General features: G+C 41.4%; 1 protein-coding gene across 2 annotated transcripts in view; it reads left to right on the top strand.

The window, feature by feature from the left end:
- Positions 1-19,077, top strand: part of slc12a2 (solute carrier family 12 member 2) — a 241,325-nt gene that overhangs the window by 83,584 nt on the left and 138,664 nt on the right. For both annotated transcript variants that reach the window (XM_041185697.1, XM_041185698.1), the window contains 2 exons: positions 2,682-2,757; positions 11,627-11,722. In XM_041185697.1, the coding sequence (XP_041041631.1) occupies positions 2,682-2,757; positions 11,627-11,722 (172 nt within the window). The remainder of the gene's footprint in view (positions 1-2,681; positions 2,758-11,626; positions 11,723-19,077) is intronic.

The following is a 19,077-nucleotide window of genomic DNA, read 5'->3' as shown; positions in this document are numbered from 1 at the left end:
TCCTCCAGCACTGATGCACAGTAGCAGCAGTGTGTACCACCTACAAGATGCACTGAAGAAATTCAGCTAGCCTCCTTTCATAGCACTTTCCAAAACTGCAACCACTACCATTTAGAAGGACCAGGGTAGCAATCACACAGGAATACCACTGCAAATTCCCCTCCAAGTCGCACACAATCCTGACTTGGAAATATTGCTGTTCCTTCCTTATCACTGTGTCAAAATCCTGGAACACCCTCCCTGACAGCACTGTGGATGTACCTACACCCATAGATTGCAGAGGCTCAAAAAGGCAGCTTGCCACCACCTTCTCGAGGGAAATTAGGGATAGGCAACAAATGCTCGTTTATCTACTGATGAGATCCTGTGAAAGAATAAATAAAAAGGTAGTTGGGGGGGGGGGGGGGGGGGGGCGCTCAGGTTTGCATCTCTTGCCAAACAACAGCACCCTCCATAGTGTAGTTCTTCATGCAGTCACTTTTTTTTTGTTTTCCATCACAACTCATTTTTCCTTTTTTTTTAAAGAAGAAATGTAGATATTCAATTATTTTGAGAAGTTTTTTTCCAGCAGGGACAATCCTTTCCAATACACTACCACACTGCTTCACTCACCTTTGTCTATCCAACAGCAGAGTACTACTATTCAACCTGACTCAGGAGCTGCTACACATGGTAGATACCCACCTCCCAGAAGTCATGAGGATTATTTCTGGGGCATTGAGGCCAAAACAGCTCAAATGGCTTCCTGTGTTAGCACACATTGAACCTCGTGATGGCTGCAGGGAAAACATCCTCATCAAAAGACACCAATGGCTGACAGCCAGCGAAGCACTCCCACTGACACAGGGCCTCAAAAAAATTCATGCATCATTCTGCAATCCCCTTAGCCTTACTGGAATGCACTCCACACCCTAGAAACTAATGACAACCCCACCTCTTGATGACTGATTGACCGACTGCAAACATCAACTGCAACCTGGTAACTGACCTGAGTGGTGAAGTCCCAGGTTTCAACCTTCCGTGGAAAATCTGGCAACCCTCTGACACTTGAGGACAGGCCAGGGAAGTTGTGACCACTTGCTCTATGAATGCAATGTGAGAATAGCTCAAATTGTGACTCTGGTCATCTAAGCCAGACCATTGTCCAAACACAGAACTTCTTCCCTGAGAGATCCATTCCTGGTGGCATCACAACGATTCACACTGTGCCAGCCGAAGCTGTTGAATGGACTTTTAGCCTCAACATCTAATTATAACTGCTTCCCCTGCCCTATGAAATTATTCATTATTATCTTTCCTGCACCCTCCCCTTCTGGAGCCACTCCGCTGATGTGATTTAGCTTGATGTCTTATGACATTTTAGTAAACAGAACTTTTGTTATTTAGATTCTATAGTCTTCAAAACATCATTATCAACAATGAGTCATGAAACTAATAGGGCTATTTTAGTTCCTTGACTTAGTTAAAAATGATGTTACAGCTGTAGCTGTTATTAGTGCCTGTGTGAAAAAATGCTTCATGTTCATATAGAAATCTACAGCTATTAGAGTGCATTATCCTTATTACAATAACCAAAGGGAGACAAATTCTATAAAATTACTGATTAAAATTTTTATCTTTTACAAGTTGTGACTCAAAGAATTTATCAAAATTTTTGTTTCAATTATCCTTTTAAAACTAGGTGACTTTCAGTGATGTGTTGAAAATTGAGAGCTTCTTTTGACAGATGTAGATAATTTTTTCAATACCTTCATGTCAGCTGTGGCTCAGTTGGTAGTACTCACACCACTGAGTTGCAAGGTTCTGGTTTCAATCCCTGAGGAAGTGCTGCATTGTTGGCTGTGCCATCTTTCAGATGGGATATTAAACCAAGGTCCCATTTGCCCCTTAGGTGGGCATAAAAGATCTCATGACACTATTTTGAAGAAGAGGAGGGGAGTTATTCACAATGTCCTGACCAAAATTTATCCCTCGATCAACATCACAAAAACAGATAATCTGATCATTATCACATTTGCTGTTTGTGGGAGCTTGTTGTGCGCAACTTGGCTCTCGCATTTTCTACATTACAACAATGACTACACTTCAAAATAATACTTAATTGGCTGTAAAGCATTGAGACATTTGGTGATCACAAAAGGTTTTATATAAATGTCAGTCTCTTTTATTCTTCTTTCAAATCAATTGTGTAGTTGGTGCCCATATTTTAGGCTTTACTGCCTTCTGAGCAATAGCAACTTTTATTTGTGTCGTGCCTTTAAATGTAATGAAAAATCCCAAGATGCCTTGCAGAAACATTATAAAAATATGACACTAAGCCCCATAGGGAGATATTAGGTCAGATGACTAAAAGCTTGGGCAAAGAGGTAGGTTTTAAGGAGTGGCAAGCGAGATGGAGAGGTGTAGGGAGAGTATTCCAGAGCTTGGGGCCTAGGCAACTGAAGACGTGGCCACCATTGCTGGAGCATTTTAAAATTGGGGATGCACAAGAGGCCATAATCAGCAAAACAATACCATTAAATCATAACATTTTAAATGCAGTTAAGAAGGAACTCAAGCAGAATGATTTGGCTATGCTTAATTCACTGTCTGCTTGGCTGTCACTGCAGATTGGTAAGAATTTGGAATATGTGATTTACAACCTTTTTTGTTCTTTCTTGGAACCTTTCCTTATCCACTAGGTGCGATGTATGCTAAATATTTGGGGTGTGATGCTCTTTATCCGTTTGACATGGATTGTTGGCCATGCTGGAATAGGTATGTGGAAAACCTTAACTCTTTCTACTGATCTTTCTGTTGATTTCTAATTTTTTTATGTGCACTAGTGTTCAAGTGTGAATTTCACCTTTGTGTTGAATGCTAATTCACATGTTAAATGGTTCAGTCATTTGCAGTAGTGTGTTAAATGTAACATGTGGTTGTCTTCTGTCCTGATCTTAATTAAATGCTAGGTGTTGAAACTGAGCACATTTTACAGTTAGCAATGAAACATTTATAATTTTTCATGGTACAACTAACTACAAATTATCTAGTTCATGGGAGAATTGTTAAAAGATCTGTGAACCTTTCCCAAGTATCTTGCAACTCTTGAATATAATGTAAATTAATCAGCTAACCTTTCAAATGGCTATTCTGCATGGTTATGAGCATCATGTCCTTCCCATACCCCTGTGTCAGGGAAAAACTGAATGCTTTGCTTTCTGTTCTTCAAGATTCATCTTCATCTTTGTAAATAAGCATCAAAAGCACCTGATGGCTTTATAGGTCTCTGAGATCTCTCCCACCGCCGCCGGCCCACCATTCGTCTGAACTCCAGCGAATATAATCCAAACCGAATCAATCTCGCCTTATATGTCAGTCCCGCCATCCCAGGAATCAGTCTGGTAAACCTTCGCTGCACAACCTCTGTAGCAAGGACATCCTTCCTCAGATAAGGAGACCAAAACTGCGCACACTATTCCAGGTGCGGTCTCACCAAAGCCCTGTATAATTGCAGCAAGACATCCCTGCTCCTGTACTAGAATCCTCTGGCTATGAAGATCAACATACCATTTGCCTTAACAAAAATACAATTACCTGGAAAAACTCAGCAGGTCTGGCAGCATCGGCGGAGAAGAAAAGAGTTGACGTTTCGAGTCCTCATGACCCTTCGACAGAACTAGATCTAGTTCTGTCGAAGGGTCATGAGGACTCGAAACGTCAACTCTTTTCTTCTCCGCCGATGCTGCCAGACCTGCTGAGTTTTTCCAGGTAATTGTTTTTGTTTTGGATTTCCAGCATCCGCAGTTTTTTTTGTTTTTATACCATTTGCCTTCTTTACTGCCTGCTGCACCTGCATGCTTACCTTCAGCGACTGGTATACTAGGATACCCAGGTCTTGTTGCACATTCCTATCTCTCAATTTATATCCATTCAGATAATCTGCCTTCCTGTTTTTGCTACCAAAGTGGATAACCTCACATTTATCCACATTATACTGCACCTGCCATGCATTTGCTCACTCACTCAGCTTGTCCAAATCACACTGAAGCATCTCTGCATCCTCCTCATAGCTCACCCTCCCACCCAGCTTTGTGTCATCTGCAAATTTGGAGATATTACATTTAGTTCCTTCATCTAAATCATTAATATATATTATGAATATCTGGGGCCCCAGCACCGATCCCTGCAGTACCCCACTAGTCACTACCTACCATTCAGAAAAAGACCAGTTGATTCCTACTCTTTGTTTCCTGTCTGCCAACCAGTTTTCTATCCATCTCAATAAACTACCCCCAATACCATGCGTTTTAATTTTACACGCCAGTCTCTTATGTGGGACTTTGTCAAAAGCCTTCTGAAGGTCCAAATAAACCACATCCACTGGCTCCCCCTCATCAACTCTACTAGTTACATCCTTGAAAAATTTCAGTAGATTTGTTACGCATGATTTCCCTTTCATAAATCCATGCTGACCGTGTCCGATTCTGCCACTGTTTTCCAAGAGTTCAGCTATTAAATCTCTTATAATTGACATCAGGCTGACTGGTCTATAATTCCCTGTTTTCTCTCTACCTCCCTTTTTAAATAGTGGGGTTACATTAGCTACCCTCCAATCTGAAGGAACCATTCCAGAGTCTATAGAATTTTGGAAGATGACCACCAATGCATCCACCATTTCTCAGGCCACTTCCTTAAGTACTCTTGGATGTAGATTATCAGGCCCTGGGGATTTATCGGTCTTCAATCCCATCAATTTCCCCAACAACATTTCCCTGCTCATACTGATTTCTTTCAGTTCCACCCTCTCACTAAACCCTGTGTTCCCCAACATTTTTGGTATGTTATTTGTGTCCTCCTTTGTGAAGACAGAACCAAAGTATCAATTTAGTTAGTCAGCCATTTCTTTGTTCCCAATGATAAATTCCCCTGTTTCTGACTGTAAGGGACCTACGTTTACCTTTACCAATCTTTTTCTCTTCACCTACCTATAGAAACTTTTACAGTCAGTTTTTATGTTCCCCACAAGCTTACACTCATACTCTATTTTCCCCTTCTTAACCAATCCCTTGGTCCTCCTTTGCTGAATTCTAAAGTGCTCCCAATCCTTAGGTCTGTTGTTTTTTTCTGGCCAATTTGTGTGCCTCTTCCTTGGATCTAATACTGTCTCTAATTTCCCTTGTAATCCATGGTTTGGCCACCTTTCCTGTTTTACTTTTGTGCCAGACAGGAATAAACAATTGTTGCAGTTCACCCATGTGCTCTTTGAATGTTTGCCATTGCCTATCCACCGTCATCCCTCTTGGAGGCAACTCTATTATTGTGGTTGGGACTTATTTACATTATTAACTTTACAATCTTGGTGTTAAACGGCTAAGCCATAAAGCTGCTTTCTTAATTGAGATTTTAGTCCATCAGATTTACAGACACAACCTTATTTTATGTAAATTGTTGGCAGCTAGGCACTGATGAATGTGTCTTATCTACCTAAATTAATCATTATTTAAATTAAATTTTTTTGGATTAATATTTCAGTGCATACCTGCACATTGCCAATGTGCTGAATGCACTGAGGATCATCAGATCAGCTATGATCTCATTAATGGCGGAGCAGACTTGATGGGCTGAAGGGCCCACTGCTCCTAAGTTTCATGGTCACTGAACAGGAGTACCAATGTTTAACATTGATTTTCAGCATTAAATAATGACATTCAAGTCATGTGATCAGTCTCTTTTTATAATTTTGTTTTCATTTTAGGATTTTTAATGTGTTAATTTTTTCTAAAATTAAGCTGAACAGATTCAAAAAGTTGCCAGCTGTAGTTTGGAGAGTTTAAATCTTGATTTCCACTGTAGTGTAGTGGAGGAGCATCTATTTTTCTTCTATTATCTCCAAAAAATATTGATTGGTGCTGGGACATTGTTCCACATTTATTTAGTCTTCCAGTATCACAAGCACATGGCTATTCTGTGGGTGTGAACTTCTACAAGATGAGTACTGGGAGGATATTGGGTGGGGGAGGGTTGCGGAGACAATTATGGTACCCCATTTCTGGAAGGCATTTGATAAGGTGCCACATCAAAGGTTATTGTGGAAAATAAAAGCTCATGGTGTACGGGGTTATGTATTGGCACGGATAGAGGATTGGCTAGATACAGGAAACGAAGCATAAATGGGTCATTTTCTGGTTGGCAAGGTGTAATGAGTGGCGTGTCACAGGGATCAGTGCTGGGGCCTCAACCTTGTTGCAGTTTATATAAATGACTTGGATGAAGGGACTGAAGGTATGGCTGCTAAATTTGCTGATGACACAAAGATAGGTAGGAAAGCAAGTTGTGAAAAGTTCACAAGCAAACTGCAAAGGGATATAGATAAGCTAAGTGAGTGAGCAAAGATCTGGCAAATGGAATATAATGTCGGAAAATGTGAAATTCTCCATTTTGGCGAGAAGAAAAGAAGCATATCTAAATGGTGAGAGATTGCAGAGCTCAGATGCAGAGGGATTTGGGTGTCCTGGTGCATGAATCACGAGAGGTTAGTCTGCAGGTACAGCAAGTAACTGGGAAAGCCAATAGAATGTTGTTTATTGTGAGGAGAATTGAATACAAAAGTAGCAGGGCATTGGTGAGATCAGATTTGGAGTACTGTATACGGTATTGGTCTCCTGATTTAAGGAAGGATGTAAATCCATTGGAAGCAGCTCAGCGAATGTTTACTAGATTAATACTAGGAATGGGCCGGTCATCTTATGAGGAAAGTTCGGACTGACTAGGCTTGTATCCGCTGGAGTTTAAAAGAGTAAGAGGTGACTTGATTGAAATGTACAAAATCCTGAGGGTCTTGACAGGGTGGATGTGGAGAGGATGTTTCCTCTTGTGGGAGAATCTAGAACTAGGGGTCATTATTTAAAAATAAGGGGTCGCTTATTTAAGACAGATGAGAAATATTTTTGAGGTTTGAGAGTCTTTGGAACTCTCTTCCTTAAAAGGCAGTGGAAGCAGAGTCTTTAAATATTTTTAAGGTAAAGATTGGTAGATTCTTGATAAGGAGATGAAAGGCTTTTGGATGTCGATGGGAATGTGAAGTTGAGGTTAAAATCAGATCAGCCATGATCTTATTGAATCAAGTGGCCTACTCTGTTCCTTGTTCATTTGTATGTTCATATTGACTCTCTCTGATAGTTAGTGCAAACCAGGAAATGAATCTGGGACCTGCCAAGTCTGTATGACATATGGTGACATTCCTGCCCCACGGAACTCATTTCTTGTTATCTTGACTCCCTTCTCTCTCCCCTTGTCCAGTCCCTTCCCACCTACATCCGTGATTCCTCTGACACCTTACGTCACATCAACAATTTCCAGTCCCCTGGCCCCAACCGCTTCCTCTTCACCATGGACGCCCAATCCCTCTACACCTCCATCCCCACCAGGGCCCTTAGCTTCTTCCTCGAACAGAGGCCTGAACAATCCCCATCCACCACTACTCTCCTCCGTCTGGCTGAACTTGTTCTCGCACTGAACAATTTCTCCTTCAACTCCTCTCACTTCCTCCAAATAAAAGGTGTGGCTATAGGTACCCGCATGGGCCCCAGCTATGCCTGTCTCTTTCTGGGGTATGTGGAACATTCCTTGTTCCAGTCCTACTCCGGCTCCCTTCCACAACGCTTTCTCCGGTACATCGATGATTACTTCGGTGCTGCTTCATGCTCTCGTTGGGACTTGGAAAAATTATTAATTTTGCTTCCAATCTCTACCCCTCCATCATTTTCACGTGGTCCATCTCTGAGACTTCCCTTCCCTTCCTTGACCTCTCTGTCTCAATCTCTGGTGATAGACTGTCCACTAATATCCATTACAAGCCTACCGACTCCCACAGCTACCTCGACTACAGCTCCTCACGCCCTGCTTCCTGTAAGGACTCCATCCCATTCTCTCAGTTCCTTCGCCTCCGTCGCATCTGTTCTGATGATACTACCTTCAAAAACAGTTCCTCTGACATGTCGTCCTCCTTCCTTAACCGAGGTTTTCCACCCACGGTCGTTGACAGGGCCCTCAACTGTGTCCGGCCCATCTCCCGCGCATCCGCCCTCACGCCTTCTCCTCCCTCCCAGAAACATGATACGGTCCACCTTGTCCTCACTTATCACCCCACCAGCCTCCGCATTCAAAGGATCGTCCTCCGCCATTTCCGCCAACTCCAGCATGATGCCACCACCAAACACATCTTCCCTTCACCCCCCCTGTCGGCATTCCGTAGGGATCGCTCCCTCCGGGACACCCTGGTCCACTCCTCCATCACCCCCTACTCCTCAACCCCCATCTATGGCACCTCCCCATGCCCACGCAAAAGATGCAACACCTGCCCCTTCACTTCCTCTCTCCTCACCGTCCAAGGACCCAAACACTCCTTTCAAATGAAGCAGCATTTCACTTGCATTTCCCCCAACTTAGTCTACTGTATTCGTTGCTCCCAATGTGGTCTCCTCTACATTGGAGAGACCAAACGTAAACTGGGCGACTGCTTTGCAGAACACCTGCGGTCTGTCCGCAAGAATGACCCAAATCTCCCTGTTGCTTGCCATTTTAACACTCCACCCTGCTCTCTTGCCCACATGTCTGTCCTTGGCTTGCTGCATTGTTCCAGTGAAGCCCAACGCAAACTGGAGGAACAGCACCTCATCTTCTGACTAGGCACTTTACAGCCTTCCAGACTGAATATTGAATTCAACAACTTTAGGTCTTGAACTCCCTCCTCCATCCCCACCCCCTTTCTGCTTCTTCCCCCTTCCTTTTGTTTTTTCCAATAAATTATATAGATTTTTCTTTTCCCACCTATTTCCATTATTTTTAAATCTTTTTAAATCTTTTTGCTCCCCCCACCCCCACTAGAGCTATACCTTGAGTGCCCTACCATCCATTCTTAATTAGCACATTTGTTTAGATAATATCACCAACTTCAACACCTATGTGTTCTTTTGTTCTTTTGTCTGTAACATCTTTTGATGATCTGCTCCTATCACTGCTTTCTTGTCCCTACAACCACACCGCCCCCATCCACTTCTCTCCCCCTCACCCAACCCCACCCCACACCTTAAACCAGCTTATATTTCACCCCTTTCCTCGGATTCACCTAGTTCTGTTGAAGGGTCATGAGGACTCGAAACGTCAACTTTTTTCTTCTCCACCGATGCTGCCAGATCTGCTGAGTTTTTCCAGGTAATTCTGTTTTTGTTTTGGATTTCCAGCATCCGCAGTTTTTTTGTTTTTATGACATATGGTGAATTGGCTACTGAGTTAATAAATGTGTAAAATGCTGTTAATTGAAAGCGGAGTTCCAACATAAATTGTAATATCTTTCATTGAGACACGCTGTACTACTTTTACAGGGTTTTTTCTTTCACTAGATGCAGGGCAAATTATATTTATTTCTGTAGTGCACTTGGTGTGTATTCCATATCCACATTGTTTACTTCAGTCGAACATGAAAATATTTGATGCAAGGAGAATGCTGATAGCTAGTATACATTCTGATTGTTCTATTAAACTGCCGAACTGTCTATAGATTTATGATTTGTAATGTGTGGAATGAATTCCTGTGTATTTTGACATTCAGCTGTTCACGAATAGGTGTTATTTTGTAGAGTTGTTTATGACAACCTGAGTAGCAGCTGTCGTTAAATGCACAGGACAACTAAAATTCGACAAACTCCAATAAAGTTTGATGATGGCTTTGTATTCTTTATTTTTACTCTCCTTTCCCTGTTGGTGTCTCTTTTCCACATCCCAGACCTTTCCCGTTTCCACTAAAAGAGGTTAAAAGTGGGAATGATGGTTTTATTGGACTGCCATTTCTTTATTACAAACTTGTCATTACTTTTCCTCCTCTAATTTTATCTTGATAGTGCTGCAGTGTTGTATGTGGGCCTGCTATAAATCTGCTAATAAAAGTCTGCCTGGACAGTAAATATGTGGTCTGTGTAGTACATTAACTCTCTCTCTATGCACTGAAATATTTTCCACCTGATTAGCCAGTATACCAATGACAAAAGGTGGCTGTAGATTGGTCACATGGTAGCTTAAGTTCAGATGAGTGTGTAATATTTCACTCTGGAATTAGTAATTGGTGCAGTGCAAATGGGGAGTGAAGGAAATTTGGCAGTATAGCTTGTAAGCTTGTATTTATATCATAAGTTTCATGAAGGAGATGTTAGGTCTTTGGAGGTTGCGAAACTTTTTTTAAAAAAGTGCCCCAATACTGTTGGATTTTTAACTTTTCCATCACATTTCTATATTTGTTAATTGACATTACAGCAGTGTTTAGTGCCATGGGAGCATTGTTTATTATATGTAGCAGACATTGGCCGGGATTTTCCAGCCCCGTTCCGGCAGAGCGGCTCCCCAACTAGAAGTCCATTGACTTGCAGCGGGGCCGGACGATCCAGGCAGTGGGTGGGTGTGGAAAATCCCGTCCATTATCTTTTGAAAGTTAAATCTGCTTTTTAACCTTCAGCGTTTAAAACCAGAATCAAATGTGAGGTAACTGCCATTTAGGAAATATTTTAGCTCAATGCTAAACGGGAGTCCTTGGAGGGGAAGGGCTTGTAAAATAATGCAATGTTAACCTTTCAAGCACAGGGTGTTGGTGATATCTTTTGTGCGCTTATCTTTGTTCAGTTATATGGTAATCTACTTCTACATCTGGAAGCATTTTTGTCTCTGGATGCCCATTATGTTTCCTTTGTTTTTAATCATTTGTTATATGGATCTGCTAAATAACATTCTTTTTATAGACAATAGATCTTTGGAGATTTAAAAGAAAACTGCCTGTTTCCTATACAATGCAGACCACTCTCATTGTTCACTTGCTCAATGTGGGAGCTGCGGAAATGTTAACTAAATCGGGAGGACCGGGAAAAATAGTTTTAAAGTGATTCTTTTAAAGTGATAGTTTTAAAGTGGCTTGTTAAAGCTGTTCCTACATTGCTGAAGATCAGTGCTAACAACACCTGTACCTGAGACTCCCAAACATTAGGAACCAGTGCCATCAGTGTGAATCTTAGCATAATCTTAAAAAGCTTAGATTTAACGTTGCAACTTTATACCTTTCAGATTAATCTTACAACTACACTGAAGATCTTGATTTTTTTTAAAATGGTACTTAACAAAATTCTTTAACTGCTTAAATGCAAGGCAGCTTGGATGTTTGACCCAAGCTCTTTAATTGTATGAAATAGGAGATTGTTCCCTGACACCACTCTGCATGAAGTAACAATGTGGTTGAAAGGACTGAATTTTATGGTACAGTGACGGATAGGAGCAGTATTAGTCTGGCTTATAAACAGAACAATGTATGTTGGCTACATTGTAGGGGGGTAGTGATTAACTTTAAAGCTGATTATTTTGTAAAATTTAAAGTCACATTGGAATCTAATACCTTTGGTTTGTAGTCCCTCTCCATTACAGTCTTGTCTAAATCTATTCTTTACTGCCAAGTAAATATTATGCCTCAAATTGCTGTCTCTAGCACCTGTCTCATTGTAGTTTTCAATGTTTTAAATATACAATGATCTTATTGTTTGCTGAAGCATGATTTTGAATTTTGTTTCAAACCTCTTTGTACGAATAACGTTTATTATTCTGTAAACAGGTCTTGCTCTTGTAGTCATTGGCACGGCGACTGTTGTGACCACTATTACAGGACTATCAACGTCTGCTATAACTACCAATGGATTTGTTCGTGGAGGTAATGGTTTCAGGTTTCCATGTTTGCAGTGTATTGATGTCAATGAAGTGTATTTGATATTCTGTATCTCCAGGATCTGAAAAGCATCTCATCACATTTCCTCTGTTCTGCATGTGATTATTTGCATCAGATGTAAAAGGAGCAATTGAGGACTGATGGGAATCATTTTCAGATCACTTTTGTTTTTTTCCCCTTCTTCACTCCTTTGTCAACAGGAAAAAAAAAGATGGCTGGCATCCATGAAACAATTTTAAAAAAATAATGCAACAATGCTTTTATTCATGCATTCAGTTAGTATATTTATTGCTCTAGAAATAATTTCTAGATTATTTTCAGCTGAAAAGCAGCTGCCTCTGATGGGTGTGAACTTCACTTCAAGGTGAACTTTTATTTTTGACTGTCTTTGATTTGCACTTAGCTGACTTAACTTCCTGCAGTGAAACACAATGACAGAATTTAATGTGCTTGACTAGTTGATGGTACTTTAAACACTGAATACAGGGCACTGGTTGTCTAGTTTGTTCAATATATATCTAAAGTTTGATGGAAAAATAAGCATTTACATGTCTGATCATTTGTATTCAAAAAGCAAAAATCATCTAGGTTTATATTAAATTCCCACTGGTGTGTTTTAATTTGATAGTAAGCATGTAATGCCCACTTTCATGTTTGTAGTAGTCAAAATTGGTTTGGCTATTACCCAGTTTTCAGACATACCCTGACACTCTTTTGGTTGTGAGAAGGGCAGCTGTGTATATGGAGTTCATCTCCCAAGAAGCTATGACCAATAGTAGCTAAGTAACTAAATAGGTTGACACTGCTATTAACACACATGCCAGCAATTTTTCCAAGTCACTCACCACCCTGATTTGGAAATATATTGCCGTTCCTTCACTGTCGCTGGGTCAAACTCCTGGAACTCCCTTCCTAACAGCACTGTGGGTGTGCCTACGCCACATGGACTGCAGCGGTTCAAGAAGGCAGCTCACCACCACTTCAAGGGCAACTAGGGATGGGCAATAAATGCTGGCCTAGCCAGCGAAGCACACATCCCATGAATGAAATTTTTGAAAAATTATGGCGATAGTGTTTCATCTCTTTTTTTTCCACCCTCTTTCCCCCCCTCACATCTCTCTCTCTTTCCTCTCTCTCTCTTTCCTCTCTCTCTCTTTCCTCTCTCTCTCTTTCCTCTCTCTCTCTTTCCTCTCTCTCTCTTTCCTCTCTCTCTCTTTCCTCTCTCTCTCTTTCCTCTCTCTCTCTTTCCTCTCTCTCGCTCTCTCTTTCCTCTCTCGCTCTCTGCATCTCTCTCTCTCTTTCCTCTCTCTCTCTCTCCTCTCTCTCTCTCTTTCCTCTCTCTCTCTCTCTCTTTCCTCTCTCTCTCTCTCTCTCTTTCCTCTCTCTCTCTCTCTCTCTTTCCTCTCTCTCTCTCTCTCTCTTTCCTCTCTCTCTCTCTCTCTCTTTCCTCTCTCTCTCTCTCTCTCTCTTTCCTCTCTCTCTCTCTCTCTCTTTCCTCTCTCTCTCTCTCTCTCTTTCCCCCCTCTCTCTCTCTTTCCCCCCTCTCTCTCTCTTTCCCCCCTCTCTCTCTCTTTCTCCTCTCTCTCTCTTTCTCCTCTCTCTCTCTTTCTCCTCTCTCTCTCTTTCCCCTCTCTCTCTCTTTCCCCTCTCTCTCTCTTTCTCCTCCCTCTCTCTTTCCCCTCTCTCTCTCTTTCCCCTCTCTCTCTCTTTCCCCTCTCTCTCTCTTTCCCCTCTCTCTCTCTTTCCCCTCTCTCTCTCTTTCCCCTCTCTCTCTCTTTCCCCTCTCTCTCTCTTTCCCCTCTCTCTCTCTTTCCCCTCTCTCTCTCTTTCCCCTCTCTCTCTCTTTCCCCTCTCTCTCTCTTTCCCCTCTCTCTCTCTTTCCCCTCTCTCTCTCTTTCCCCTCTCTCTCTCTTTCCCCTCTCTCTCTCTTTCCCCTCTCTCTCTCTTTCCCCTCTCTCTCTCTTTCCCCTCTCTCTCTCTTTCCCCTCTCTCTCTCTTTCCCCTCTCTCTCTCTTTCCCCTCTCTCTCTCTTTCCCCTCTCTCTCTCTTTCCCCTCTCTCTCTCTTTCCCCTCTCTCTCTCTTTCCCCTCTCTCTCTCTTTCCCCTCTCTCTCTCTTTCCCCTCTCTCTCTCTTTCCCCTCTCTCTCTCTTTCCCCTCTCTCTCTCTTTCCCCTCTCTCTCTCTTTCCCCTCTCTCTCTCTTTCCCCTCTCTCTCTCTTTCCCCTCTCTCTCTCTTTCCCCTCTCTCTCTCTCTCTCTCTTTCCCCTCTCTCCCTTTCCTCTCTCTCTATCTCTCCTCTCTCTATCTCTCCTCTCTCTCTCTCCCTGCGCGCACTCTCCTGCCCCCTCTTGCACCACCACTCCCTCAGGATTGTTAGGCTTGTGTTCAGATATTTGTGTGCGATGAGTGTGCGAGGGCAATATGACTGCGTTTTGAGGCAAGTCTACCTTCACTAGTCAATGTATGTGTTTGAGCAATAGGTGAAGCTAGCCACTTGATACTACAATTAAGCAGTGACAATACAAGTGGTATTTTCCACTAATAGAATGCTGCTGTCAAGCTAAAAAGATGTTCTGCCTATAACACAAATGTATACGAATTTCACTGCGGTTGTGATGCCAGCTATATAGGCCATTTGTCTCAAAGACTGGCAGATCACATCAAACAGGGCATCCCTTCGGCTGTTTGCAATAGTCAGAGAACTGACAGTACTGACCCAACCTGTGCTTGCAAAACTCATATATAACGTTAGATGTGATTTCACGACTATGCTGAGCATCTGCTGAGCAATCCTGAGTGTGCACTAACAATTACACTAACAACCAATTTAAGATTATTGGTCAAGCTCGCAATGAGCTCGCTTGTGGTTGCTAGAAACTACATCTATCCATAAGCAGGAGCCTGGCCTCTGCAGGCAAAAGAAATATGTCCAGACATAGCACCTTTTTGAATAAACAAAAGCATGGGGGACAATAGCTTCCAAGTGCATTCACCATGGCAACATCTTGACCAATCAGAGTCAACTTGTCAATGAATATACACCCCCTTTTTCATGGCGTAGAAGTTGTTGTTACCTTTGAAATTTGGCATTCTTGTGTCTGCTCTGAGTGCAAAACTTTCTTCAGCAATATTTGTACTTGTATAGCATTTTTCACAACCACCGGACATCAAGTGCTTTACAGCCAATAAAGTAATTTTTGAGATGTAGCCACTATTATAAAGTGGGAAATGTGGCAGCTAATTTGTACTCCACAAACTCCTCAAAACTAAGCTATAATGTCCAGATAATTTTTATGTAGATTGAGGGATAAATATTGGCCAAGTCATCAGGGATAACACAGCCACTCTTGTTTAAAGTAGTGCCATGGGATCTTTTACATCCACTTGAGCAGGTGGATGCCTTGGTTTAATGCCTCATCCAAAAGACAGCGCTTTTGATTGCTTGTTCAGTATTACACATTACACTGGAATGTCAGCCTTGATATTGCGCTCAAGCCCCGGAGTGGGACTGGAACTCATAACCTTGTGATTCAGCGGTGAGTGTGCTGTCAGCGGAGCCACAGATGACACACACAACGCCTAGAGGCAGGCTCCTAATTGGTTTGCTCTGACAAAGTGCAATCGGAAGGCTTGCTACTCCAGTGATAAGGTCTTCAGCCTGAAAATGGTCCCTACCTCTTGGAAGGGGGGAAGCTAGGTTGGAAAAATTCAACCTATAGGATGTGCAAATACCAGCAGCCAAAACTATTCCAAAGAAAAAAGACTTGCAGTATTTATATAGTGCCTTTCATGACAACCAGATGTCCCAAAGCACTTAACAGCCAATGCAATACTTTTGAAGTTGAAATGCAGCAGCCAATTTGCACACATCAAGCTCCCACAAACAGCAGTGTTATAATGACCAGAATTTTTTTTTTGTGTGATGCTGATTGGCCAGGATACAGGGAATAACTCCCCTGCTCTTTGAAACAGTGCCACCTGAGACGACAGACATGGTCTTGATTTCAAAGTCTCAATAGAAAGACAGCACCTCTGACATGCAGCACTCCCTCGAGTGTCAGTCTTGATTTGACTCTGAGACAAGGGTGCTCCCAACTTGAGACATGGTTGAAACACAACTGGTGCAAGTATTCATTTTTTTTAAATGTGTGAGCATAGGTTGTATTGGCTAGCTATACCTATATGGAAATCTACCTAAGCCTGATCCTGCCCTAGCTGTGTGCACATTCCAACAGGGGTCATTGGTTTGTGACTAGGAGTGGAAGTAAATGGCCTCGGCGATGAATCGCAATTGGCTTTGTTTGCCTTTACCTTTTACTTAGAATTCAGTGCTTTTTCAAGATTGAGTCCCAAATGTTTCCTGGCTCTTTTTTTTGAAGAAAGATCACATTGGTTCTCAGCAGAAAAGTTGTAATAATGAAATTGTGCTTGCCAAAATGGGATGTTTGGGCCCAAACAATCAGGATTTTCAATATTTCTCTAACAGATAGACAATGGAGCAATGTTCCAGAGTAAGATTTATTAGTTCTTTAACTATCATTTTGATTTTTTATATATATATAATATATATTATATAATATATAATCATTAGAACAAGTGCTATTTTGTGCAGGGTAACTTTTTTTTAATGATATGCTTAATCCCTCCTTGTTAAAGCTGCAGTGCTCATTGTTGCAAAATTGTTTGGCCATTATGTAGGTAGGTAAATGCAAAGAAAGCATATTTTTCTTTGGAAAGAACAATCAATTTTTTCACATTTACAATTGGAGGACTAAAATCAAGGTAAAAACAGAATTACCTGGAAAAACTCAGCAGGTCTGGCAGCATCGGCGGGGCGCCCACACATCACAATAATGTGGTGAAAATGGTATAACTCGATGCAGAACAAATATTGAAAATAGAGGTAATGTCAGATCAGGAATAATAAAGAAAAACAGGAGAATTCCACAGATTAGAAGTTTCTCTTGTGCATATCTATCACACTCACTCTTTATCCTCTTGCTTTTGTTCCCTTACCCATTTCTATCTCACGGCTTCAGCTCTTATCTATATAGCTCACTTGCTCTGATTGTTATTTATTCTTTGATTCTATTTTTGTAGCTCTCACTGCTCGGAAAGGATACCCTCTTGTCACTCCCTTGCATTTTCCTGTGCTCACTGTCTCTAGTACAATTAAAATGGGACATTCAAACGGTTATACTTTTCCTTCCTTCCTCCCCCTCCCTAAAATTTCTCCTTTTCTCAGTCCTAAATAATCAACGCCTGAGACTGCCCCTGTGTTCTAGATTCCCCAGCCAGCTTACCTCTGCTTACCCTTTAGAATCTTGAATGTCTCAATGAGATCACCTCTTACTCCCTGAAGCTGAGAGAATATAGGCCCATTTTACTCAGCCCCTCAACATAAGACAACACTCCTATCCGAGGGACCAATCAAGTGAGCCTTTTTCTGTACTTGCCTCCAATGCAAGTATGTCCGTCCTTAAATGTGGAGATCAAAACTTCACACACTATTCTAAGTGTGGTCTTACCAAAGCCCTGTGCAATTGTAGCAAAATTTCCTTATTCCTGTACCCCCAATCCCCTTGCAATAACGACTTGCCATTTGTTTTCCTCTTTGCTTGCAGTACCTGCATACAGGTTCCATTATGAGTCACTCAATTCTTTCTGAATGTCAAAATTTACAGGTTTCATGCATCTTTTTTGAAAAAAAAAGTTTTGTTTTTCCATTCTTACAACCCAAGTGAGGGACCTCATACTTCCCCACATTATACTCCACCTGGCATCTTGCTGCCCACTCACTTAACCTGTCAATATCTCTTTGTATCCTTCTCACAAATTGCATTTCCACCTAGCTTTATATCATAAAACTTAGATACATTACTCTGTCTCTTAGCTCTCTTTCATTTCCTGAAGTCATTAAACAATTATATAGCTGATTTGCCATACCTGCTGCCTTGGCCAGCATTCTGCCCTTGACTGACATTACCAAAAGCAAATTCATTGATCATTCATCCCAGTGCAGTTTATGGGACCTCAGTTCACAGTGTGATTGCTTTGTTTAAGAAGCAGCTAGATGAGCATATTGGGGAGAAAGGAATAGAAGGATATGCTGACATGGTTAGATGAAAAGAGCTGGCGTTTTGGAGCATAAGTACTAGTTGGGCTGCTTGGCTTGCTTCTTTGAAACACTTCACTCGGGGTATTTGGAACTCAATTCTGTAACTTCGTTTTTTTTTGTTACTTCAAGAATTGCTACAGTGACTAAAATAGAAACAAAAAATGCTAAATTATCAATACGAGAACTGAGAGGCACCCATACTAAATGAGAAAAATTTGTTTGAAAATGTTTATTTCTACATTTTTGATGGCTATATCATTATTAATAAACTTGTTAGGTTTTTTACTAAAATGTTTGCATAAAATGTTCTTTGCAACCAGGCTAAACCCAAAATTTACTGTATCAAAACAGTTTACACAAATTATAAACTAATCATCTTTTAAGACTTTATAGCCTTCCTGGGCTAAGTTGTCAAAATGTCCCCTCATTGCTTTTATTTCTCTGGTTCCTCAAAGGAAGTCACTTAAAATATGGTGACTATCTTCAGTATCAACTAAGTGCACAAATCTTTGAGGCTTATCAATTAATGTTAACAAGTTATCTCAGTCAAGCCGGAACCTGTAACCACACGCTGACCAAGAGTGGGAACTTTGGCTTGTTTTGAGAAGAAAAACCAACTTTGTCCATGTTAGAAATGTTGGGGCTAATTTGAATGCAGTACTCCTATGAAATAAGCCAGTACTTCAAGGAGGACTTCGCAGGATCAAGAGGGCCTGGTTTGCCGTTGTCATTTCTAGCACCTTGGTCGATGTCAAGTGGTCCGTCCAATTTCATTCCTCTTTAGACTTTGTAGCGTTTTGATACAACTGAGTGGCTTGCTAGGCTATTTCAGAGGGCAATGAAGAGTCAGCCACATTGTTGTGGATCTGGAGTCGCATGTAAACCAGACCAGATAAGGATGGCAGACTTTCTTCCCTAGAGGACATTAATGAACCAGATGGGTTTTTATGACAATCAACAATGGTTTCATGGTCATCATTACTAGACTAGCTTTTAATTCAATTTATGAATACGTGTACCCAGAGCATTAGCTTGGGCCTCTAGATTCCTGATTTGCTTAATGTTGTTTCATTTGAAGTTGCACTTTTCAGGAATGTAACCACAGCGTTAAGCGAGGGCTTATTGTACACATGTTTTGAATAATTTTAAGTAGTTAAATATTTAATTTGTTAAGAAACTGGCTAGCGTTGAACAATGAAACTAGTAAATGGGTCACAGTTTT

The sequence above is a fragment of the Carcharodon carcharias genome, chromosome 4, assembly GCF_017639515.1.
Source record: "Carcharodon carcharias isolate sCarCar2 chromosome 4, sCarCar2.pri, whole genome shotgun sequence".
NCBI lineage: Eukaryota > Metazoa > Chordata > Chondrichthyes > Lamniformes > Lamnidae > Carcharodon > Carcharodon carcharias.
The sequence above is the reverse complement of the archived record's forward strand: the minus strand, read 5'-3'. Positions and strand labels throughout refer to the sequence as shown.